This window comes from Herpailurus yagouaroundi, unplaced genomic scaffold (assembly GCF_014898765.1).
Source record: "Herpailurus yagouaroundi ecotype Mexico unplaced genomic scaffold, PumYag 213, whole genome shotgun sequence".
Lineage (NCBI taxonomy): Eukaryota > Metazoa > Chordata > Mammalia > Carnivora > Felidae > Herpailurus > Herpailurus yagouaroundi.
The window spans coordinates 10,723,647-10,749,102 of record NW_024412444.1 but is presented as its reverse complement, the minus strand read 5'-3'; the positions used below and the strand labels follow the sequence as shown (position 1 = coordinate 10,749,102).

General features: G+C 44.9%; 1 protein-coding gene across 32 annotated transcripts in view; it reads left to right on the top strand.

The window, feature by feature from the left end:
• Positions 1 to 2,727, top strand: part of SLMAP (sarcolemma associated protein) — a 157,597-nt gene extending 154,870 nt beyond the window's left edge. For all 32 annotated transcript variants that reach the window (XM_040454696.1, XM_040454697.1, XM_040454687.1 and 29 more), the window contains one exon: positions 816 to 2,727. In XM_040454696.1, coding sequence (XP_040310630.1) covers positions 816 to 908 — 93 coding nt within the window. In that variant the 3' untranslated portion in view covers positions 909 to 2,727. The remainder of the gene's footprint in view (positions 1 to 815) is intronic.
• Positions 2,728 to 25,456: the final 22,729 nt, after the last annotated feature.

Genomic DNA, 25,456 nt, shown 5'->3' with positions numbered 1-25,456 from the left:
TCAGAATATTTCTTTAAAAGCCAACTTTCTCAGTGAGACTCTTAGAACATGAGTGGAAAATAGAGCTATCAACCAGAGCACAGTGATCTTACAAGGCCCTCCAAAAGCTAACAGGGAACAGCCTGCCCATGCTTGCCTGCAACAGGCATGCATGTTAGTAGATCATATAAGATAATCATGTGACATTACTGCACTGGACATGGTTTTTACCAAAAGTATCAAAGAGACAGCGTCCTAATAGCTCTTCCCCATCTTGAACCCCATCTGATCTTGTCTTCTGTGGTTTCAAATTAGAGGATCAAAGCTTAGACCATTTTCTTTCTATCACCTTACCCACCAGCTCCTTCTGTAAAACTATCCCCACATAGAAATCTGGTTTTTATCAAGAAATAAACATTGAAAAGCGAAGAAGAAGAAATAAACATTTTAAGCAGACATATATTCCAGGCATCTGTGTACATCAGTTAGTTGCAATATTTGGACACTGGAGTAAATAAAGCAGGCTGAGCCCACAGGGTTTCTTAGGGGTCACTGTTAGGTTTCAACTGTAACAAAATTGAAAACTGCTCAAGACTTTCCTGAGCTATACGTGGCTTCCACACAATGGTCCTCTAAAAGCGTTCCTGCTATAATGGTTCTCCTCACACCTGCACTCCCTCACCTGTTTTCTTCTCTTTTTAAAATTTATTCTTATGCAAAGATAAGGTTTTTCTAATATTCTGTTAAGTATTCAGGACTCTCTGGAACCAAGGGGTTAGTAGGTATGAAAAGAGAGGGAAGAATGTGATATTGACTCTCGGTTTCTTTCCACACAGAAACCCTGGCCCTGGATGCCCATGTTGGCTGCCCTGGTTGCGGTGACAGCCATCGTGCTGTACGTGCCAGGTCTGGCCAGAGCTTCTCCATGAGAGCGTTTCTTGAGTCCGTACACCGTCCTCCCTTTAGAAGCTGGCATCACACTCATGCTGGGGACAAACAGAACCATTTTCTTCCTTTTTACCTCTTAAGGCAGCAGAAGTGCAAGAATACAGCTGTAGGGTCATTGCTTTAACTTATATAAAATGTATCTATCTATAAAGAGGATATAAAATTGTGACTTTATTCTACTGTAAGCAATAATTTGCTTGCAATTTTTCATGTAATTTTTAAATTAGTATGTTGAGATTCTGAATATTATGGTGGCCTAAAGTAGGCTTCTTGGTACACCAAATTATTTATAACATTAAATTTATGGGTATTTTACTCTGAATTCTAATGGCCAGATAATTCATTTTTCTGATTCGATAACTACCCAAACCAAACAACCAACACATACATGGGAAGAGAGGCCCTGTGTGCTCAGTGCCTATCAGTTTGAAATATATACACATATATATATATTTTTTACATATTTACGCCATTTTTACTTGTTATAAAACCACTGAGCTATTGGGAACAAGACTTAGAGACAACTATTTGCGTGGATTTTCTTTCTTTCTTTCTTTTTCTTTCTTTTTTTTTTTTTTAAGAAGAAATACACTTGGAAAATATTCTGTTCTAGTGATAATTTGGGGAATATGTGCACGCTTGTTCAGCCTTAATGTGACTTGACGATGTGGAGGACATCGACTTTGAAAAACTTTCCATGAGAGTGTGTATTTTCTTGAGCAAACTGAAGTATTTCTGGGAGCAAAAACAGTAATTCTACAATTTCAGTGCAGTAAACCAAACTGTTGAGTCCATTGGAATGCAATTTATTAAACCTCATGTATTTAAAGAGATATTTTCTTTAAAAGCCAAGTTACTTTCTCATATACAGCATTTTAGGAAGCATGATTTTTTTTTTTCTATCATCTCTTCCTCCAAGCATGTTTAATTGAAGAAAGAATTAATATCTCTTTAGATAAGCTTTTACTGACTTAATTTGGTTATGATATTTCAAAGCTAATTCATGTTCACGGTGAGCTGTTGTTACCTACCAACAGATTTCCTGGTCCGGTATGCAAATGGTTATTTTCTTTTTACTGTTGTTAATTGGGACATTCTGTTTACGAGAAGCATTATTCCCAAGATTAGTAGTGTTCCATGCACAGTGAAGCACCTAAAAGCACTGCTTGATGTTATAAATTTAAAACACAGAAGTGAAAGTTTAGCTATGGTTTTGTGCGGCACCACAGTTATGTCAATAAAATTTATTTAGGTCATAGAATATCCTAAAGTATCACCTAGTTAAATTTTTCAGTCAGCGCAACTGGGAGGGAATGTCAGTGAATTGGCTCGAATGTTCTGTGGCCATCCACAGGACTAGCCAAGTGTTGAAATAGAAGTTTAGGATATAATTTGCCTTGTGATGTTTGGCAGTCATTGTTTATACTTTAAAGGTTATATTTTAAGCTATTTGGGATTTGCTGTTGGGAGTATCACTAGATTTATGGAGGAATTAGTCACCAATGACTTGTAGAAAATGCTGTCATATAGTTCATTTCATCATTTTCTGTTGCAGGAAGCCACTCCACCACAGAATGCTAATATGCCAGTGGTACCCAGTACCTCTTGTATATAGGTTATTGCAAATATTGTTCTGAAATGCTTAACTTCAGAATTACATTTTTTAAAGTAAATAATTGTTTTAAATCTATTTTGTAAAGATATAAAGTACAATAGAATTTCTGGAGTACAGATTAAACTATTTGCACTAACACACGTGATGTGCATGATTTAATAAAATAACTTTACTCTCCCTATGCATTTTTGAGTTGGATATCATTGAAATTCTTAGTGTTGACTCTACTGTTAGATTGTTAATAGTCGTTTCTTGAAATGACTCTTTATGCACCGTAATATATATTTGGTGTTCTTCAGGGGTTAAAAGAAAACACTGAGCTGTTGCCTTCAAGTTTTATTAGCCTTTTATTTAACTTGCTGCTCTAATTTTTCCCCTTTTACTATGGTTATTGTTAAAACGTGACTCACTTGCCAGACAAGTCTCTTTAAATGTAAAGTCTAGTATCAATATTTACTTTATTCAAATTGAATTAATGGGTTTTTGTAGTTATTGCCAGTTTTTCTTAAGAATATGAATGAGCCTATTCATAAGCAGTACCTCCAGTTTTGTTCAGTTCACTTCCAGGTTAAATAAAGAATAGGATTGTTCACTGGTAGTGATAGTCATTAAGAAATGTTAATCATAGTAGTTAAGATTGAACAACCCTGTAATGATACATTGAAGAATTACTCAGAGGTGCTACATGGCTAGCTCAGAAAAGGAAAGGAATGTGGCTGGTGAAGCTAAACAGATCCTTATTGGCATCCTGGCTCTGCCTTTTATCAGCTCTGCTGCCTTGGGCAAATCACTTATTTTCTCCGAGCCTCCATTTCCTTGTGTATAAAATGGAGAGAATAATATCTATGTGTTTAGTGGTAGTATGAAAAGTAAAAAGATGATACACGTGAAGTGTCATCCAAGTGGTAAATGAGAGTTTATGAGAATGTCACACTGGAAAAGCTGCCAATATGTAAGTTTTAAGTGAACCAGTCAACTATTTAAATGAATTGACCCAACTATTGAGACTTTCTGTGCATGTGAACGAGATGTAACTGCAGTGTTAGGAATCCTGAGAAAGTGGCGTCACCTAGCTCTGTGTGTCCCCTTCATGGTTTTGTCTTTGGGAAGTAATATGCTTAGTTTGATAATGAGCCAAAGCTTACAACAGTTTGGAATTCCTGTTGCAACTGCCTTCAGAGCCACGTTGAGTCACATGTGAAAACCTGTCACGCTGCTGAATAGTCAGTGGCTTGCAACTAAAAATAGTATCGCCTCCCTTGATCTCTGACTGTAATCACCAGATTCTACCCCAGCTGACTCTTGGCTCCTTCTAGTGGCTATATCTACTGTCAAAAGATGGAGATCTGCTACATACAAACTACCTACAAATCAACTTTGTTACAAATGTACAGCCTTGTTTCAAAAAATTCACTTCTGGAAGTTCTGAGAACATAATATGTGTGCACTAAATGGTAATTACCAGGACATTTAATGTAGCTTTTTTGGGGGGGGGGGGGTTAATAGTGATGGGTAAATAACCTAAATATCCAGGATTGGGTCATTGGTTAAATAAATTGATATTGCCACCCAATAGATTACTGTGCTTGCAAAGTATATGAGAAGATACTCGATACTCATACTATATTAAGGTAAAAGCGAGAAGTTGCCAGTGTGGAATAAAGCTGGTTTTATAAAGAAAACAATGTAGACAGATAGGATATGTTTATAGAGGACTCAGATTTACACTCAAGCTAAGTAGTGGTTTTGTCAGTATGATTGTGGGTAGGTTATCTTCTCCTTTTATGATTTCTGATTTGTTTTTAGTAGCAAATATATATTACTTTTGTGAATTTTTAAAAAGCTATATTTGGTTTTGCTTTAAATTAGAAACAAAAAGAATTCTCCAGAATTCCAAATTGGTTTTCATAATTGAATAACTAACTTGTCAAAGTACCTACATTTAAAGGAACTAATGTTCATTTGCACTTATGAATTCTGGTGTATTCATTTCAAAATTAGTTGAAAATTCATTTCAAAAACATGCTTTGTGCATGCGTGTATGTAGAATGCTGGAAGAGGCCTTAGCTAGCCATCCATTTTCACCTTTTTGCCTATCTGGGGAAAAAAATCCAGAGAATTTTTGACTCCAAGTCGGAATAATTGTTACAGAGTTGTGAATCAAGAGGATTACTTTTTTTTTTTGCTACTCCATTTTGTATCTCCAGACTTTGATGGTTTTATATCCGTTCATTTAGCAAATATTTATTGAGTGACTAGAATGAGGCACTCTGCTAGGTCCTGACATTACTCAGCCCCTCTCATCACAAAGCTTTTGGGGTAGAGGGGAAATAAAGGCAAGGAAGTCAGCGTTTACAATACCATGCACTAGAGGAAGATGTAGGAGCCGGTGGGACTGTTGAGGAGGTCCTCACACATTTCCTATCACTTTCAGCCACCCAGCCGTCCAAGCCAGAGACATCTGGCTATGGAGCCAAAGGTGAGTTTCCCTTCTAGGAAGTCAGGGTAACAGGACTGGTTTTTCTCGAAGTACCTGGCTTTGCAAAACCATTAAGATCTGAGACTGATTTTCCTAGAAAAGACATTGTGATTGGAAAGCATTTTTACTTTCCTGGAATTTTGCCCTGTTAAATGGTCTGAACTCTACCTTCCAAGTAACAGGTTAGGGTTAAGTGTTGTGGTTTTTTTAATATAAAGGTTTTTTTAACATTTATTTATTTTCAGACAATGAGGAGGCACATGAACAGGGTAGGGGCAGAGAGAGAGAGGGAGAGAATTCCAAGCAGGCTCTCTGCTGTCAGTGCAGAGCCTGACACAGGCTCCAACCCATAAACCGTGAGATCATGACCTGAGCCCAAATCAAGAGTCGGATGCTTAACTTACTGAGCCAAGCAGGCTCCCCGCCCTCCCCCCCGCCCCTGCTTTTTTTTAAAGCCTGTGAAGTATCACAACCAGACAGGTTCTTTGAAAGTAATCTTCCATGAATGGGCTGGGGCATGGATTGGAGGGAGGCACCAATCAATAATCCCTTGCACATGGCAGCACATGTTCACCATATCTTACTGCATGTGTTTACAGTGTTTACAGTGCTGCTCATTCAGGAGATTAAGCAGCTCTATATTTCTTCCTAAAGATTAAGCATGTTTCAGCCCAGATCTTGTAATACATAATTTACTACCCCTATCATGCAAGGACACTGAGATGAAGCCTATGGAAAAAACAAGAACATTGAAAATAAGTGAAAAGCCGAAGGGACTGGGGGTGGGGGTGGGGGAGTAAAAGAACTTTTGCTGGTTGTGCTTCTTCCACTGTCTACAGACACTCTTCACTTCATCTTTTCATTCTGGCCTCTTGAATTGGCCCAAGTACATCTAGGTAGCCAGACTTCATTTAGCAGAGATTAAAACCTCCACTCTGTGAAATCACAGCCCACAGGGGCTTTTTTGTTTGTTTTTTATCCTGAATTCTTTTTTTTTTTTTTTTTAACGTTTATTTATTTTTGGGACCGAGAGACAGAGCATGAACAGGGGAGGGGCAGAGAGAGAGAGAGGGAGACACAGAATCGGAAACAGGCTCCAGGCTCTGAGCCATCAGCCCAGAGCCCGACGTGGGGCTCGAACTCCCGGACCGCGAGATCGTGACCTGGCTGAAGTCGGACGCTTAACCGACTGCGCCACCCAGGCGCCCCTATCCTGAATTCTTATGTGTGTAGTCATCCCATCATCGTGTTCCACATAGAATTTGAAGCAGGCACACCTGCTTGAACAACATACCTGCCCTCTTAAATGGCAGGGATCCATTTCCGTGAGGCTGGGAACACTTCCTGGTGCCAGGCTCTTCAAGCAGCCGGGGAAGGAGCACCAAAGGCATTAAAAACCTCAGCCATTTCCACTCCTTGAATCCCAGGTTTCTGCCGTATATTGCTTCACTATTTATCAAATCTTTGCATAGTTATGCCATTGTGATTTTGGTTGAAAACTTGCTCTGAGGTAATTAGCCTATGCTTTTTTGACCACTCTCATCGCACAGTGCCCCCCACCCCCTCCACACCATGTACTCCTTAACTAAGTGTGAAGAGTTAATGTGGATATTTTTGATCAAATTTTTATTCCCCTTAAAAAGTCAGTATATATAAAGCTGATCACCTTTGCTTCTACAAACTAAATTTGGTATCATTTTAAAGTTGGACATTGTAACTTTGCACTTCATGTAGTTAATCACATTTTTAAAAAATCGATGACTGGAGCTGTGGGAGCCAGCACCTTCTAGGGGGCACCTCTACACCTCCCCACAGCCCCATTTCCCTCTTAGCTGATCCTAACACACCAGATGTTTTTTCTTATCAGTGCTTCAGCATGTACATGTTTTAATCCATGCAACACCAGCTAAATATTTAACCCCTAATGTTGGACAATGGTCTGATTTTCATCAATACCATATTTAAGTTTCAAGCAGTTTGAGATGGATGTTCAAATTGTACCTGTGGGTCAATGCTGCACTCCATTTGAATGTTTATGCCCAACACAGGAGCCTGTCCCTGACCCTCCCAGGCAGAGGTGGGCACTTCTTCCTGGACTCCTCCTTTGTACCTTTTGTACCATGGCTTGCTTCATATTCTTATCTGTTTACATGCCTGCCTTTCCTGTTGGGTCTAAACCTTTTTGACAGCAGAGGCCAATTTTTATTTATTTGCAAATCCCTGGTGTCTAGCACCATGTCTGTGTCTTTAGGGGAGTTCAATAAACATTTGATGCAAAAAAAAAAAAAAAAAACCCACAAAAACAAAACCATGAGATATTTATCCTGTCATTTTCTCGGAACATTTCTCTCTCTTTCTCTCTCTCTCTGCAACTATAAAATGGTTTACTTTACAAGGTCATTTGTAGGATTTCTGACTGCAGAAATAAACTAAAGTGATAGGTAAGAGTTTCCACACCAAAAGGATCACTCCAAATACTACATAGCCAGCATATCTGACGTGATTCTTCAAATCCATTTGTCTGATACATTGTACAAGTTGTAATCAAAGGAATGGACCTTTTTGCTCTGAGAAAATGATATGATGAATAGGTCCATTATATCTTAGAGAATCCATGAATCCATTTGTTAAGTCATGCAACTTTAGAAAAAAGAAAAGCTTTATATATATTTTTTTTTAATGTTTATTTTTGAGAGAGAGAGCATGAGTGAGGGAGGGATAGAGAGGGAGACACGAGGATCCAAAGCAGGCTTGGTGCTGAGAGCACAGAGCCCAATGCTGGGTTCGAACTCACTGAAGAACCCACGAGATCATGACCTGAGCTGAAGTTGGGACACTCAACCGACTGAGACACACAGGCACCTGAGAAAAGCTTTCTATTTTAAATTAGGTGGTGGGTGAATTACATACGTGTTGTGTCCACATAAAGCCCTTATTTTCGGTGAAGATGATGAAGTGCCCTGATAGCACCTGGAGAAAATAGTACCTTCTGTGTGCTCAAGTTATCTGTCTTTGAATACTTAAAATAACATTTGTTTTTCTGGTCTCAAAATCTATTTGTTTGTTATGCATTGTCCTATAACAAATTAGCCCCAAATTTATCAGCTTAAATAGCAGACATTTATTTACTTTTTTTATTTTTTAAAGATTTATTAAAAAAATTTTTATTTTGAGGGGCGCCTGGGTGGCGCAGTCGGTTAAGCGTCCGACTTCAGCCAGGTCACGATCTCGCGGTCCAGGAGTTCGAGCCCCGCGTCAGGCTCTGGGCTGATGGCTCAGAGCCTGGAGCCTGTTTCTGATTCTGTGTCTCCCTCTCTCTCTGCCCCTCCCCCGTTCATGCTCTGTCTCTCTCTGTCCCAAAAATAAATAAAAACGTTGAAGAAAAAAAGAATTAAAAAAAAAATTTTATTTTAGAGAGCATGCACAAGCGGGGGAGAGGGGCAGAGGGAGGGAGGGAAGGGGGGAGAGAGAGGGAGAGGGAGAGAGAGAGAGAGAGAGAGAGAGAGAGAGAGAGAGAGAGAGAATCTTAAGCAGGCTCCACACTCAGTGCAGAGCCTGACACAGGCCCTGATCCCATGACCCTGGGATCACGACCTGAGCCAGACACTCAACCAACTGAGCCACCAAGGCACCCCAAAATAGCAAATTTTCTTATCAGCTTCTGAGGACCCAGGAGCTGGACAGTTCTGGACCAGGGTCTCATGAAGTTGCAATCAAGCTGGGCCTGGAGGATTCCTTTCTACGCTCATTCAGGTGGCTGTTAGCCTAAGGCTTCAGTTCCTCACCATAGGGCCACTCAGACACAGCAGCTGGCTTTTCCCCAGAACAAGTAATGGAAGTCTTTTGAATCTCTAAAGTGACACACCATCACTCTGCTATATTTGGTTGGTTACACAGACTAACACAGTTACAGTTTGGGAGGGTTAATCAAGGGCATGGATACTAAGAAGCAGCAGGGGTCACTGGGAGCCAGTTTGGAGACTGATTCCTCACCTAATTTCTCGTTAGGAAACCTAGATTGTTGGCAGACTTTATGAAATGTATCAAAACAGACAAATTAAGAAGGCTTTTATAAGAACTACATCTTTCCCTCATTTCATTGATTTTATTGATTCTAAATGAGTTGTAGAAAGTCCAAAACAAGACAGCACTTAGGAAATGTATTTCTTTGGGTGATGAATTCTCAAGCTTGTGCTTCTTCAAGGTAACTGTCATACCTGTAAGCTAAGTTCAGAAGCTTTTATCAAGATTTCTCAAAGTAGATATTTTAAAACTATGTCCATCTTCAACCATTTTTTTAAAAACCAAGGGAAAAGGTTTTTTTTTTTTTTTTAATGTTTATTTATTTTTTTTTTATTTTTTTTATTTTTTTTTTTTGAGAATTTATTTTTTTTTTATTTATATATGAAATTTATTGTCAAATTGGTTTCCATACAACACCCAGTGCTCATCCCAAAAGGTGCCCTCCTCCATACCCATCACCCACCCTCTCCTCCCTCCCACCCCCCATCAACCCTCAGAAGGGAATAGGTTTTAATGGTAACTCTGGGCTGGGTGCAGCTCTCTTAGCTTACCCCTCCTTCCCTACGCTGTAATTGCTTTTTTCCTTCTTTGCCTTCCACCACTAGACTCCTGGAGCTTAACTCACTTCGGTGCATTTAGAGCTTAGTACAGTGCCTAGCACATATTCAATACCCAACAAATACTCATTGGATAAAGGAAGTAGAAATCGTCTTAAGGTGGACTTGAAACACTACTTTCTAGTTGTTAGTGGTAGTCACTGGTGGATAGTATGGTGGTGTGCTCACTGATCTGGAATGAACTCTATTAGTCCCAGCAAACATTCTCTTGCCATGGATGTAAATTTGACGGTAGAGGAAGACTTTGTTTTTTACAGATTTTTGGCCTTATTTAAAGTATACACAAAAACTCCAATGAGAAAAGCTGGGCCTAGTTTTGATCAATTACCAAGTAGAAAGGTACTGAATAAGCATTTATTCAATAATAAATGCTTTGTCTCAAGGTTTTAAGGTGGCCTACACAGATACCTAAAATATAGCATAGCATGGTTGAAACGATGGGGGAGAGGGAAAGAAGAAAATAAGAATGAGGATATAAAATTGACTGAAAACTGAGAGGGAAAAAACTCAAGGTTTAAAAAAAAAAAAGGCATGGTATGGTCCACTCAATTTTGCTGTGAACCTAAAATTGCCCTAGAAAATAGTCGTTTAAAAAAGATGTATGCTATATGATATAGGAAGTCCTGAGTATCTTCTTTTCAAGAGTATTCAAAGTAGAAGAAAGAGATTAACACCATTTGTCAAAACTGGAAAGGGTAATGGGGATTCGTTATACTATTTGCTCTACTTTTATATATGTTTGAAATTTCCCACAATAGTTTATTTATTTATTTATTTATTTATTTATTTATTTATTTTAATTTTTTTTTCAACGTTTATTTATTTTTGGGACAGAGAGAGACAGAGCATGAACGGGGGAGGGGCAGAGAGAGAGGGAGACACAGAATCGGAAACAGGCTCCAGGCTCCGAGCCATCAGCCCAGAGCCTGACGCGGGGCTCGAACTCACGGACTGCGAGATCGTGACCTGGCTGAAGTCGGACACTCAACCGACTGCGCCACCCAGGCGCCCCTAGTTTATTTTTTTAATGTTTATTTGTTTATTTTTGAGAGAGACAGAGACAGAATGCGAGTGGGTTAGGGGCAGAGAGAGAGGGAGACACAGAATGTGAAGCAGGCTTCAGGCTCCAGCTGTTAGCACAGAGCCCGATGCGGGGCTCGAACTCAGGAGCCGTGAGATCATGAGCTGAGCTGGAAGTCAGACGCTCGACCAACTGAGCCACCCAGGTGCCCCTCCCACAATAGTTTTTTAAGTGTGTTTTAAAATGTACAGCAATCATACTTTTTTTAAGTAGCATTTTTATTTGAGTGGGCATTTTTAGTATTTTTATTCAAGTCAAGAATTGGACTTAGTACTAATTCTTACCAAAATCCTCGACATCGTATTAGCTAATCGTATCCAGGATAAGAATGCAATATAGGGGCCAGAAAGGAAAACACAAATATGTCATTCTCAGGTCTTTTAATGATCTATACAGAAAACTTAAAGACATGAATGATTAGGACTTAAAAGAATTGAATAAAGGTGTCTCTGTAAGATAAGCATACAAATATCACTAGTGTTGCTAAATGCCAGTAACAACTAGTTTTACAATGTAACGGAAAAACAGGGCCTATGTATGATAACATCAGAAACTATGAACTACCTGGAATAAAGCTTTGAATCAATAGACAAATATGCTATGATCATGAAGGGGCAAGGCTCAGTATCTTAAAGATGTCAATTCTCCCAAAATTAATTTATAAATGTAATTCCAATGTGATTTTTCTTTGACAGCATACATAAAGAACTGATAAATTTATGAGGAAATTTAAAGTTTCAACAATTACCAAGAACTTCTGCAAAAGAGAAGGGACAGACTTTGCTCCATCAAATTTCAAGGCTTCTAAGAAAGCTATAATGATTTAGTGTATAATATTATATGCTAATAATATTAAAGCAGAGATAGAGACATATCCACATACAGCAGAACAAAAGAGCTCAGAAGTCAAGCCACTGTGGAATCTTGGTATGTTGTAATATAGGTCTCATTGCATTATAAATCATGGAGAAATAATGAACAGTTTGAGGACAGTTGGTTTTCTGTATAGGAAAAAAAACAATCTTCTGCACATACACACACACACACACACACACACACACACACACACACACACAACAAATGCGTAGGCGCGTAGGTGGCTCAGCTGGTTGAGCCTCGGGCTCTTCATTTTGGCTCAGGTCCAGGTCCCAGGGTGGTGGGATCGTCGGACGTTATGCTGAGCGTGAAGCCTGCTTAAGATTCTCTCCTTCCCTCTGTTCCCCGGGTCCCCCAAGCAGTCTGCTAAAATAAAAAAATAGGGGTGCCTGGGAGGCTCAGTCAGTTAAGCGTACAACTTCAGCTCAGGTCATGATTTCACGGTTTGTGTGTTCAAGCTCCACATCAGGCTCTGTTGCCGACAGCTTGGAACCCGCTTTGGATCCTCTGTCCCTCTCTCTGCCACTGAACACTCTGAGTGTTCACTCACTGTCTCTTTCCCTCTCAAAAATAAACATTAAATAATAAAATAAAAAATAATAAAAATTTTAGTCCGAGAAAGACAAATACATGACTTCACTCTTTTTTTTAATTAATTAATTTATTTTTTAATTTTTTTTTTCAACGTTTATTTATTTTTGGGACAGAGAGAGACAGAGCATGAACAGGGGAGGGGCAGAGAGAGAGGGAGACACAGAATCGGAAACAGGCTCCAGGCTCTGAGCCATCAGCCCAGAGCCCGACGCAGGGCTCGAACTCACAGACCGCGAGATCGTGACCTGGCTGAAGTCGGACGCTTAACCGACTGCGCCACCCAGGCGCCCCTACATGACTTCACTCTTATGAGGAATTTAAGATACAAAACAGATGAAAATAGGGGAAGCAACAGTAATATAAAAACAGGGAGGAGGACAAAACATAAAAGACTCTTAAATATGGAGAACAAACAGAGGGTTGCTGGAGGGGTTGTGGGAGGGGCCATGGGCTAAAATAGGTAAGGGGCTTTAGGGAATCTACTCCTGAAATCACTGTTGCAACATGTGCTAACTTGGGTGTAAATTAAACAATAAATAAATTAAAAATAAAAATTTAAGATAATTAACATCAAGTAAATTAAAGACAAATTATTAGTGAAAAAAGAGGGCAGGACAAGTAATTTTATGACCTTGGTGTTGAGTCAACTTATGAAGGTAAAAATAAATTCAACTATATTAACGTTAAAAACTTAATGTTTTAAGTTTTAAGTTTAATGCATGTAAAACATCTAAAAAAAATTAAAAATGCATTTGCCTTTTTAAATTTTTTTAGATGTTTTATGTGCATCTTCACAGTCCCACCCACAATAAATTATATTGTTTTTCTACACCTTTGCTGACACTTAGCATTGTCAGACCTTCAATTTTTTTCACTGTGAAGATGCATGTAAGTGCAATAAGGCTATAAATAACTATATGTCTGTTCAGGACAGGATTTTCTGCCAAATGAGTTTTGGTGCCAAACCAGAAAACTTGGTTTCAGAGCCTTTTGGATTATGGACCTATATCAAAAAAGGAAAATGGACTAGCTTTATGAAAACCTCAGCATGTTGCCCTTATTTTTCTCAGGTCTCCCTAGACCACCGGAGGCTGTTCTAACGGTTGGACATTTGGGGATTTCTAACGGAGGCCAAGACAAATCTTTACATGCTTCCCCACCTTTCTCTAGCTCCCTCATCTGGCAGCATCTTATAATGGCAAGTATTCCTTGCCACTGGATCCTAGGTCCTTGAATCTCTCTAACTGCATCTGTCCTTGTTTTGATCTAGCCAGGACTCAACTCTTTCCATGAGGGCTCTTCAGTTACTGGAATGCACCTCTCCAAGCTGGCCCAAGGCCCGATGAACTTGGCTCCCTCACTTCTCAAGTGACAAGGTTGCCCTCCATGCTCAGTGCCTCAGTGTTTTCAAGAAGGTTCTCAGAAGGATCTGAACTGCTGAGCATGGTGGGATTGGTCAGTTCAAAACAGCTTCCTGTCAGGGCACCTGGGTGGCTCAGTGGGTTAAGCATTTGACTCTTGATATTGGCTCAGGTCCTGATCTTGAAGTCGTGAGATTGAGCCCTGTGTTGGACTCTGTGCTGAGGATGGAAACTGCTTGGGATTCTCTTTCTCCTTCTCTCTCTGCCCTTTCCTTGCTCATGCGCTCTCTCTCTCTCTCTCTCTCTCTTAAAATAAACATTAAAAACAAACAACATAGCTTCCTGTCCATGCATACTGAAGGAGCATTAGATATTTGAACAACCAAATCATGTTGTTGGCTCGCATTGTTTCAGGAACAAATGACTTCTCTGAAGAGCAGCCTGAGAAATTGGAAGGGGGCAAGACTTGCAAACAGGCTTTGACAGGCGGGAAAGATTTTATTGGGGCCATAACAGAAAGGCATTGCAAGGGGAAGGTAGGAAAGTGTTTAATTGTTTTCATGTACACTGGAGCTGCCCTGGGGGAAGAGCTGGGTTTGGGCGACACCGGGAACAGAGGTGGGAGAAATGGCTGAGGCAGAGGGACCTGGGTGTGCACCCGAACCGTGCAAAGGCTGCCCCCGCTGCAGGGAGGATTCATGCTTTTGGTGGTGAGGAGCCAGCAAACTGGCCTAAGCAGAAAGGGAATTTGTCATGAGGCAGTGCCACAGGACATTCCTGTTTCTGTTCAGTCCCTGCCAGCCTCCTTCCAAAATTCCCTGGGCAGCATCCATGCTCTCAGCCCCTGAGGCACTTTTTCTGTGACCCTCTTCCTATGCCTGGAGTTACCTGAGTGTAACCCGGAGTTACCCTTCCTACCTGAGTGTAGCTTCTCTCCCACATTAAGCCGTGAGCTCCGATGGCAGGGCTGTGCCTCCCTCTCCCTTGCTGCCTTCCAGCCCCTGCGGCCTTGGGAAGCCTGTCTTGAGAGTTTCAGATTTCCTCCGTATTGGCCCTGCTTTCGCATCCCCATGGGGAAGGACCCAAGTTCCCCTTCCGTGTTATCTTCTCCAGTCCCTTGCAAAGATTCCAGCCTTAGGCTGGGCATTTATTGCATCTTTATGATGAAGGCTCTTGTCCAAGCAGGATGTTTTCCATTCCGGGAAGCTTCAGAGGGTTCAGAGTGACCCATGGGATGAAGAATGAGGTGACCACAAGTTTCTCCGGTTCCTGGGCAGTTAAGCACAAGAAAAGGAATTGGACCCTTTGCTTGGCTTCTCTGAACACCAAGCCGAGCACCTTAGTTAATTAAGCACAGGTGTACTTCCTTTTCTTTGTAACTTTTTATTTTGTGATTACAGAAACATTGCAAGAATAGCACAAGGAACTCACATTTACCCTTCACCCAGATTTACCAATTATTTACACTCTGCCCCATTTGCGTTCTCACTCTCTATGTATTTGTGTATACACACACACACACACACACGCACACGCACACATTTTTTTATGAACTGTTGAGAAAGTCAACTCATCCATCGTGTTTCTTTCCCCCAGTAGGCTTTAGTGTGTATTTTCTAGAAACAAGGACGTTCACTTGGCTTTTTTACTCCTTACGGGGAATGCGCTTTCTTGGCTCTGACAAGCATTTACTTGAGAAGTTGGGGGGAGGGAGGTTCTCGTGAATTTGAAGGATTTAGTGGCACTGTTACAGCGTCCCTTTCCTCCTGACTACACCTTGCAGTGACAGAAGTCCACACCACGGGGTGGGGCTGAATCCTCTTCTTGGAAAAGTCTGCCTGTTGTTTTCTGGGCGAAAATGTGAGCCTCGTCACAGCACCAAAACCAGGCATGATTGGGGAAGTGGCATCAGTTAAGCAAGCCAGTCTCAGACCTTGGCATGTGTTTGCTGTGTGGTGCCAGAGGCCGGGAGAGGCCAGGAGGCACATTGCCCCAGTGAAGGAAGGTTTGTCTTCCACCTTTCATCTTCTCTTGCTGCCCCTGGTGGCCGCTGCACTCCTCACCCCGGCACCGAAGCTGTCTTCTTGCCGTCATCACCTGTAGCTGGGGTTTTCACTTCCCTCTTGCTCCTAACCAGGTTCCCAGAGATTTGGGGATTCGGAGGCTCCCGGGAGACCCATGCGCAACTGCCCTTTTTAGCATCCCCAAGGTTTTGCTGATGCCTGGTTGACAGAGGACCAGGTAGATCAACCTTTTCCTTTTCCTTTTTTTTTTTTTTTTAACATTTATTTATTTTTGAGAGACAGAGAGAGACAGAGCGTGAGTGGGGGAGGGGCAGAGAGAGAGGGAGACACAGAACCCAAAGCAGGTTCCAGACTCCGAGCTGTCTGCACAGAGCCCGATGCGGGGCTCAAACTCATGAACCGTGAGATCATGACCTGAGCCGAAATCGGACGCTTAACCGACTGAGCCACCCAGGCGCCCCAGCCTTTTCCTTTTTCTGCTTATAAAAGTCGTAACTGCTTATTGCAAAAGAAAATTCATAAATGTGGGCAAATATGAAGAAGTGACACAGATCACTTGTAAGTCTACTGGAGTCCTGGTGTCCATCCTTTCAGAGTCCTGGTGTCATGGAACAAGTGTCATGTGTAGCTAGGAATCCACACCCGGGGGTTGTCAGAACTAGACCTATTTCTGGCTCTGCCATTACTACCTGAGTAAGGGGACCAACTTTTGAGACCCACTTTCCTCATCTATAACATGGGATAATAATAGTACCTGGTTAAAGAAGCTAATGCATGTCGAGGGCTTAGTTCAATGCCTGACACAAAGTATTACCAACAAATGTTAGTTCTAGAAACCAAAACTGACTCATGCCTTACCAACAAATGTTAGTTCCAGACAACCAAAAATGACTCATGCCATACCACCGTATGGCAGCTAGCTGTCTTCTCTTAAAAGTGGTTTATTCATTCAAGAGTTTTTTTTTTTTTTGAGCACCCATTCCATGCTAGGCATAGTTCTAAGTACTCGCAAGTTAACCAAAATCCTTGCCCTCATGGGACTTACACTCTAATGGGGATAGAGAGAGTTAACAAACTTGGATATATGATAAAGTATGTCGTGGTCTGATAAATGATCTAAAGGAAAATTCAGCATGGAACTGCAGATAGGGACCCCACTGGCAGGTTGCTATTTTCTATCAAGTGGTCAGAGAAGGCCTCTTCGAAAAGGCAGCATTTGAGCAGAAGTCTGAAGGAAAGGAGGGAGCTGCATGAATATCTGGCAGAGGGTACAGCATGTGCAAGAGCCCTGTGGCAGGAGCATGCTTGTCATATTTCAGGGCAAGCCGAGTTCAGTGTGGCCAGGGCAGAGTGAGTAAGGAAGAGAGGGGCCAGAGGGGAGGTCAGAAAAGTAGTGCGGACCCAACTGTGTTGGGCTCTAGAGGCCACCGTAAGGATTGTAGCTGTTCTTCTGAGTGAGATGGGGACTCGGGAGAGTTGAGGAAGAGGAGTGATATAATCTGGTCCTCAGTTAATCTCAGTGCTTGTGTGTCACAGTTAAATGAACAGCCAGACACCTCCTTGGACTCCGTCAACCAGCAACCCCCACGCCGCCCTACCCTGTGGGCCCCTCCTCCCTAGAGCATCACTCAATCCACAGCTGGCCTGATGTGATGCTGGCCACCCGTGAAACCTCACATCCTGTTTCTCTGGATGGTACTTCCATCCAGGCAACATACCCAGATGCTTTCAGGCCAAGCTATGTGTCCAGCCTTACTGCCAACTGTCACAAGCCATGCAGCTAATGGCCTACCCTCACCTGAGCTCTTGCCATAAGCCAGGCGCCCTGCTGCGGGGGCTTGTTCAATCCTCGCAGCCACCCTGCTGGGCAGCCACTGTCCCTCTCCCTTTTGCATCTGGCACCACAATCCATCTATGTCACACGAGGTCCTGAAGCTAGGCAGGGAAGCCAGGACCCCAGCTCAGTCTGCCAGACTCCCAACGATGGGGACAGTGAGGGACAAAGCAGAAAACCGCAGTGTGTGGCACACCACTACCACCAGACAGCAAGAGAGAAGGCTGAAGTGTTCCTTGTCCTTCCCCCAGGCTCTCGCTCTACTGAGAAAGTGTCTGAGAAAGCATTTTGCAAGTTTGTGTAAAGCATTACACAAATATGAGAGCAGTTACAAAGATCCTTAGAGCCTGAAATCCCAGGTTCTGGTTGGGCTCCTGACTTTTCTGATAGCTGCCTCCTCCTAGGCTCTGGCTTGTCAACCCCAAACTCCTGAACTCCCCCAAACCTAAGCACATCCCCCAGCTTTTCCTTTGCCTTCCTTGAAACAAAGCAGGTCTTTTATAAAGTGAGGGAGGGGTGTGTGGCAGCCTTGCTTTGGGGAACATGCTTTCACCTCCTTCCAGTTCATTGTTTTCATACAAAATTCCAGACGCACAGGGCAGGCGAACAGAAGTCTCATTCATGGCCAGTGGGCCCCCAGGCTGGTGTGCTTCCCGCCTCCTTCCCCTCGCGGTCTTGTACTGCACTTGTAATCTACAGAAGGCCATGGAGCTAGGCTCAGGGCAGAACAGATTTTGTTCATTGCTGATGGGGGCAGGAGGGCATCCCCTTGGAGGCTATGTGGCATAGGGGACAGAGCCCTGCATTTGCTTGCTGATAGGCTAGACCCGATGGATACCTGTTTCTGCCAATCACTTGTCAGATGGCCTTGGATGAGCCACCTTCCCCTTCTCCTTTGAAAATGTGGTTCTCCGAACCTTACCCTGCCCAGTACTCCTGACGGCCACCACCTTTCATCAGAGTCGACATGGGCTTCTCATGCAACTCCACACCTCCTTCTTCCCACTTGGGTTAAGTGGGCATAGAGCTGAGCGTGAGGTCCTGATGGATCTGCTAAATCATATCGTGGGCAGTAAAGCCTGCCCTTGCGTAAGACACGCGTTTCTGATTTGCCACGGCTGTCCCTCTTCAGGCCCCACACCTCCCTGATTTTTGTCACTTGCAAGTAGTAAAATTACAAGCCGCACAGAACATACCCTTTTTTTTTTTTTTTTTTTTTTTTAAAGCTTAAGTCATTGACTCCCTCAGCTCCACACCTTCTGGTCGGCACAGGGCACTGGGCTCCAGACGGGGCTGGGCAGCAGGGGAGGTGCCAGCACGTGGACTGGGGCTGGGGGTGGAGAAGGCGTCTGATCACGAAATTTGCAACGTGTTGCCGGCTTTAGGTGAGCATGAATTTGGCTCTGGCGCACTGGAGGAGGTGTGGGTGACCGCTCTTGGGAGATCTGCTGGCAATTAAAGAGAACAAAAACAGCAGCAGGCCCTTTCACACTGTGTGCCGTCTTAGGGCGCGGTGTTTTCTGGAGCATACAATTCAGGAAACCTTTATGTATACTTCTGTGGGTCTAAACTTCATGCAATGAGCACAGACCAGTTTTGCACCACATTTCATAAGGCTAAGATGCCACTGATTGAAAAGCACCATTATTTTATACAGTACCATAAAAGAAAACTGTTACCAATTAAGCTACAACCTGTCACCAATTAGTAAGACACATCTGGGTTTTTGAGATGTTAAAATGTAAAAACAAAACAAAAAAAATGCATCTTAGAATTAATGGAATGCAGTTTAAAAAAATTTTTTTAAATGTTTATTTATTCTTAGAGAGAGAGATGGGGGGTGGGCGGGGGGAGCTAGGGACGGGGAGAGAGAGGGAGACACAAAATCAGAAGCAGGCTCCAGGCTCTGAGCTGTCAGCAGAGAGCCAGATGTGGGGCTCAAACTCAAGAAACGCAAGATCATGACCTGAGCCAAAGTTGGACGCTTAACTGACTGAGCCACCCAGACGCCCCAGAATGCAGTCATTTTTAAAAATTAAAATATATTTTCCATTTTTGGAAAAAAAAACCACAAACTAAACTTAAGTTGCTTTTACCTCCCATCCTCCTGCTCAGAGTGATTTATCCCAAAAAGCCAAGGGAGTTGTATTTGAAAATGACTTAATGTTAATCTTTTTCTTTTCTTTCTTTCTTTTTATTTATTTATTTATTTTTTTGCACTGGGGAGCTTAGGGAGGCTCATTTGGTTTAGCGTCCGACTTCACCTCAGGTCATGATCTCAAGGTTCGTGAGTTGAAGCCCCATATTGGGCTCCGCTGTCAGTGTAGAGCCCACTTCAGATCCTCTGTCCCCCTTTCTCTGCCCCTCCCCTACCTGTTCTCTCTCTCCCTCCCTCTCTCTCTCTCTCTCTCAAAAATAAATAAACATTAAAAAGCTTTTTGTTCCCATGAATGTGCAAGTTTCATGCCAGTCCCTGTGCTGGTGCTTCCTCATCCCTGAGTCCTTGGAGGCCTCCCGGGAACTGGTGGGAAAGGTGATCATCTTCCAAATAAAGCAACTGATGGCCAGACTCTTGTTCCGGATCACGCAGTGAGCAGATGAGCAACCTGAGGTGGCCAGTCTGCCAGCATCCCACCACGTGCCTCAGCTCTGAAGGCATTCTGAGAAAGGAGACCCGTCAGCACCCAGGCCTTCTACCGAAGACTTGGTAAGCACCGAGATGAAGGGCTAAGCGACGCCTCCCAGGCCCACCCTGTGCACCCCAATGGTTTCTGGTTCCGGGGAAGCTGACTTCCTCCTTGCACGCTCTTCTCTGCCGATCTGAGTGAGTCAGCCTCAAAATGACCTCACTGTCCTCGGTGGGCCGTTCGGCTGTCTGTTTTGTGTCACTGAGCCCCGGCCCCCAGCACCTCTGGCGTGGGCTTGTGTTTTCTCTGCCTCACTCCTCAGATGTGGCTGCGTTTAGAAACGTTATCCCTGCCCTCACCTTCTTCTACCTCCCAGCTTTCTGTTGCCAGGCTGGCTTGGCCCTCCAGCTGCTAAAAATGACCGAGGCCAGGGGACCATTTCCCTTCTGCCACCACCTGGGTGGACTGCCATCCGTGGGGAGCTGGGGGCTCAGCCCGGAACTTCCCAGGGCTGGGGACCGAGGGGTGTGCAGCCGGGGGATGCCAGCCAGCGGGCAGAGTAAGCTGCAGTAATAGGTCTGGGTCTGCTGTGGAAAGTTGAAGTTTCAAAAGAACTCTCAAGCAACCAGAGTGATCACATGTCAAAGCTGGGTGAAGAGGTTTGAGAGAGTGACTATATTCGTTTCTTCGGGTGGCCATTGCAAATTACCGAGTGGGGGGCTTAAAACCACAGAAAGTTATTCTCTCACGGTTCATCAGGCCAAAAGTCGGAAACTAAGGTGTCGGCAGGGTTCATTTCTTCTAGACGCTCCAAGGGAGGATCTGTTCTATGCCTGCCTGGGCTGCTGGTAGTTACTGGCAATCCTTGGTATTCCTTGGCTTGTAGACACATCCCTCCAGTCTGTGCCTCTGTCTTCACATGGCCTTTTCCTTGTATGTGTGTCTGCAGTTTCCAAATCTCCCTCTCCTTATAAGGACACCAGTCATTGGATTCAGAGCCATCCTAATCCTGTGTGACCTCATCTTAACTTGATTATATCTGCAAAGAACCTATTTCCAAATAAGGTCACATTCGCAGGTAAGGGGGGGTGCGGGGGGTGGTTTAGGGTTTGAACATGTGGCAGTGGGTGGGGGGAAGACACAGTTCAACTTGCAACAACTACTTCACCAAACTCAGTTCTCATTACTCGGCATCACAGACCCCTGGCTTCATAGGAGCAGTAAGGGGCGCTGGAAAGAGCAGAGGCACAGGCAACTTTGGTGTCTGCTTTGCTGGCTCTCTGATGTTCTAGTGTTGAGTGTTGGCCTATTAACAAGGCTCAGGGAAAGGCAAGGCATGTCCGTGGCAGAAGTCAGTACAGCACAGGGCACAAAGAGAGCCAGCTTCCAGCTCCAGACCCCTCCAGGAGTGTGTGACTGCCGACATTTCTTCACCCCTCTGGGCCTCAGTTGCCTCATCTGTGAAATGGGAATGATGGTGGTACATACCCCATAAGATAATACTTAGAACAAGTTCTATGAAGCTGTGAATCAATGTTTACCATTATTATCATTATTACTTGAATCGCTCACACTCACAGGCTCACAACTTTGCTCATCTTTGGGTCAGAAAGGCTGCCCTACTGGAGACACAGGAAAATCCCCTTTGCCTCCTGGGCCTCGTCATTGTAGGGAAAAATAAATTTATAGGCTGCCTCCAGTCTCTGTGAAGCATGGTAAGTCCCCAATTAGGACAAAGACTCCCCTCCAACCCCCACCCCAATTTTCACCTACCCAGGTGATTTGTAGGCAAAGGCCAGCCCAGGCCCCAGCCTTACTTCTAAACTTGCCTTGCTTTTGTGAATGAGCTCCTTTTTGGCTGCTTACTCTGGGTCTCCTGGTCACTTATAAATCCGTGCAGCTGGTGAGTTCCTTTCTGAATACTCATAACCCATAGTGAACTTGGCAGGGTGGTTTGGGGCCCAGAGGCAAAAGTTGGGAACATGAGCCTTTCCCGCTAGAACTAGACTGGCCAGACCCAGAAACCAGCGCCCCCCCACCCCCTCCAGCCCCAGGCCCAGTAGGTCAGGCTAAAGGCCTGAGCAGACACCCGAGCCCGACCTTCGGCCTTCACCATCCAAGCTGGGTGGGGCAAGACTTGTCTGCCCTTAGTGAGCATCTCACACACTGGTCCTCAGGGATCATCTGCATCCAGACCTATCTTTTCTTCTTGGGTGGGGGCCAGGGGCAGCCGACACGCAGCCAGGCCAGGCCCTGAGTAGGTGCTGGCTGACACTTTGATTACTGTCTGTGGAATGACGACATGGGCCAGTAGGACCCACAGTTCTCTGGGAACTCTCTGAGTTCCACCCGGAGGGGCCAGGCTCTGCGTGGACACATCCATTTTGCCCTCAAACCCTTCCCCCTTTTCAGGCCAGAAAGAGAGCAAGATTCTTCCTGGGGTTTTACTTTTTTTTTTTTTTTTTGTAGGGTGGGGATTTATCGAAAAGGCAAAATTATAGAGACAGAAAGCAGACCAGTGGTCGCCCGGGGCTGGAGGTGGAGTTGACTGTAAATGGGCAAATAAGGTGATGGAAGTGTTTGAAACTCGGCGTGTGTTGGTGGTTGAACTGCTGTGTAAACTCACTAATCATACAGCCTGCTTACCGTGGGTGAGTTGTGTGGCGTGTAAATTGCTCTATATACACACATACATAAAATGAATTCCCTTAAAACCGCAATGGGTGAGGGATTACTGTCTTCCAGGCACTCTGGAGAATGTCCTCGGTCAATGGTTGTGAACTTGAAAAAACGTTGGGAGGAGCAGAATTGGAAGCCGTGGCCTCCAAAACAAGAGGGAGCCTCTCCTGGCTCTCACACCCTCCCCTGGCTCCCTGGGTATTGCAGACCCTCGGATCATACCAGCCACCACTGGGAGCTTTGCCTTTGCCACAGAGCACCTCTGCTTTCCTGTCTTTGTGCAGAGAATTTCCTCCCACCAGCAAGGATCAAACATGCAGCCAAGAACAATTGGAAAATCCGGGTTGGCCTGGCCTCGTCCCCCGCCCCCCCAACCTGACCCTGGCCCTTTCCTTTGACCCAGACCAGAGAAGCAACTGAGAGGCTGCCCCAGAGAAAACCCCCTCACCCCTCAAATGGCTCAAGCACCTACTGGGCATTTATACACTCTGTGGCCTTTCCTCTCCGCTGGCAGCCCTGACTGGTGGCCTCAGCCTACTTTACAGGTGAGATCAGAGATAAATGCTTGTCCAAGGTCACACAGCTGATAAGTGCTGAGCTTCCTGCTCTTTCCACTAGAACCCACTGCCTAGGAAGAAGCCAGGCTCCTTGCTCAGGTGGAAACTGGGTGAATTGGAGCGGTTGGCTTATTTGGGAATCACCTGCCTTCCTCTCCTTCTGCCCCTCTCATTCTTTTCAGAATACCAGGACAACTCAAATGCCACCTCCTCCAAGAAGTCTCTCCTCAAACCTCCACTCACCTACCCAGAAAGTTCTGATACTCCCCCCCCCCCACCCCTCCTCTGGGTGTGAGAGACCCAGAAGTGTGAGAAATTCCTTTCCAGGGACTGGGAGCAGCCCCATCTGGAGCATGGCAGGAGTGAGGTTTTGGGAATCTGAAGAAAACCTGGCCTCTCCTCCCAGGGTAGTGGGGAGCTACAGCAGGGTTCTCAGCAGGGGTGGAGCAAGCAGATGTGGCTTAAAAAAGGGTGATTCCAGCTGCTGGGTGGAGGATAGTTGGACCAGAGCGGGGCTGGGTGGGAGGCTGGGGGGCCACTGAGGAGACTGCAGCTGGAGCTCCTCCCCGTGGAGTGCTCCCGCAGGAGGGCTAGGGCCCACCCCTCCCTTCACCTTCTTCCCTCCTCACACAGTTCCTGTCCCCTGCCCCACTCCCAGGGCCTGGGAGAGCCTGCCCATCTGACAAACTCCAGGAGTATGCCACTGCATGGCCTGCTGCGGCTTCTCGAGAGTTTTCAGCCGGTTTCTTCTGGTGTTGAGATTGGAGGGCAGCACAGCTGTGGGGAAGAGGGTAGAAGAGGGGCTTGAGCCCCCAGGTTGGGTTGGGGACAGGCCTGAGGCCAGGGGAGTCATGAAACAGCTACCGCCCGGTGGTGACTCAGACCCTGTTGTCCTTCTTATCAGGCGTGAGGAGCGATAAGGGGCCAGTTCCTGGACTGTGGGTTCTAGGCTTTTGTTTGGGGCCGCCAGGAAGTGACTTGCGGGTTTTGGTGTGCTTTAAGGAGTGGGGCTGACTCACGGGGTGGGGGGCTGGGTGTGTCGGGGGAAGCTGCACACGCCAGACCCTGCACCGCCAAGCACCAACTGGCCAGGGCAGGGAGGTCCCGGTGGGAGCGTGTCCGGCCTCCACACCCACCTCCTGACAGCCGGCCACAGAGAGGAGGGAGGATTCCTTGCCCGCTGGCGTAGGACAGGAGGGGTGGCCCAGGGCGTCTCTTCTTTATTTTTCAAACAGAAAATATTTCCAGAATATTATTATTCCCCCAAAGGGCTGTCTGCTGAGTGCCGGACACTAAGGGCTCTGCCTACACCATCTCCTTTAATTCCCCCCAATAACAACCCCTGGCGTTAGCGTTGTCAGTATCCACAGTTTGCATATGAGGAAACTGAGGCTCAGAGGGAGGATGTGAACCGCTCAGATTTACTCAGCCAGGAAGCAGCAGATTCAGGATGTAAGCCCAGTCCAAAATTCATCCACAGCTCCCTTGAAAACCCAAAATAGAGTGATGTGAGCGCAGGGGATGGGCATCGGGAGTGTCATGAACCCCGAGGGAGCCTGAAAAGACCACTGGCCCAGGGAATCCTACGAGGTGGACATGTTTCTTTCCCAGACACCGTTCTCTCATGCGTGTGATGGGATGAGACACTGGCTCAGGTGTTCTCCACTGGCCAGACGGTAGGTGAGTAACCTGAGTTCATAAATGAGTGGTTGGGTGACCCTGTGGTGGTGTCACCAGGCCCTTAGAAGGGGAGGAGGCATGGTGCTTGGGGAGGAGATAAAAGAACAGGAAATTCCCAACCCAGTGGGAGAGACAGAGCCTTATTAGTCAAGACAGAAAGCAATTCCAAAACAGGGAAGGTTCTGATTCATTCATTGAACCATCCATTTGTTGTCAGACTCTGCCTCGTCAGCACTTATCAGTCAGGTCTGCCTGTGTTCTCTACATCCGCGGATGCCCCGGGCCCGTGTCCTGCCAGCTCGCTGGCCCTGGTAGAGAGAGTCGGTGGCAGAAACGTCCCAGAGAATATTCTAACTGGCTCACCTTGAGTCACATGGCTCCCTGAACAAATCAGCGTGGCCCCGGGAGGGGGTTTTCTGACTGGCCGAGCCTTGTCTCGCTTGCCCATCTTGGCACTGGATCTGGTGGGGCCAGGACAGCAG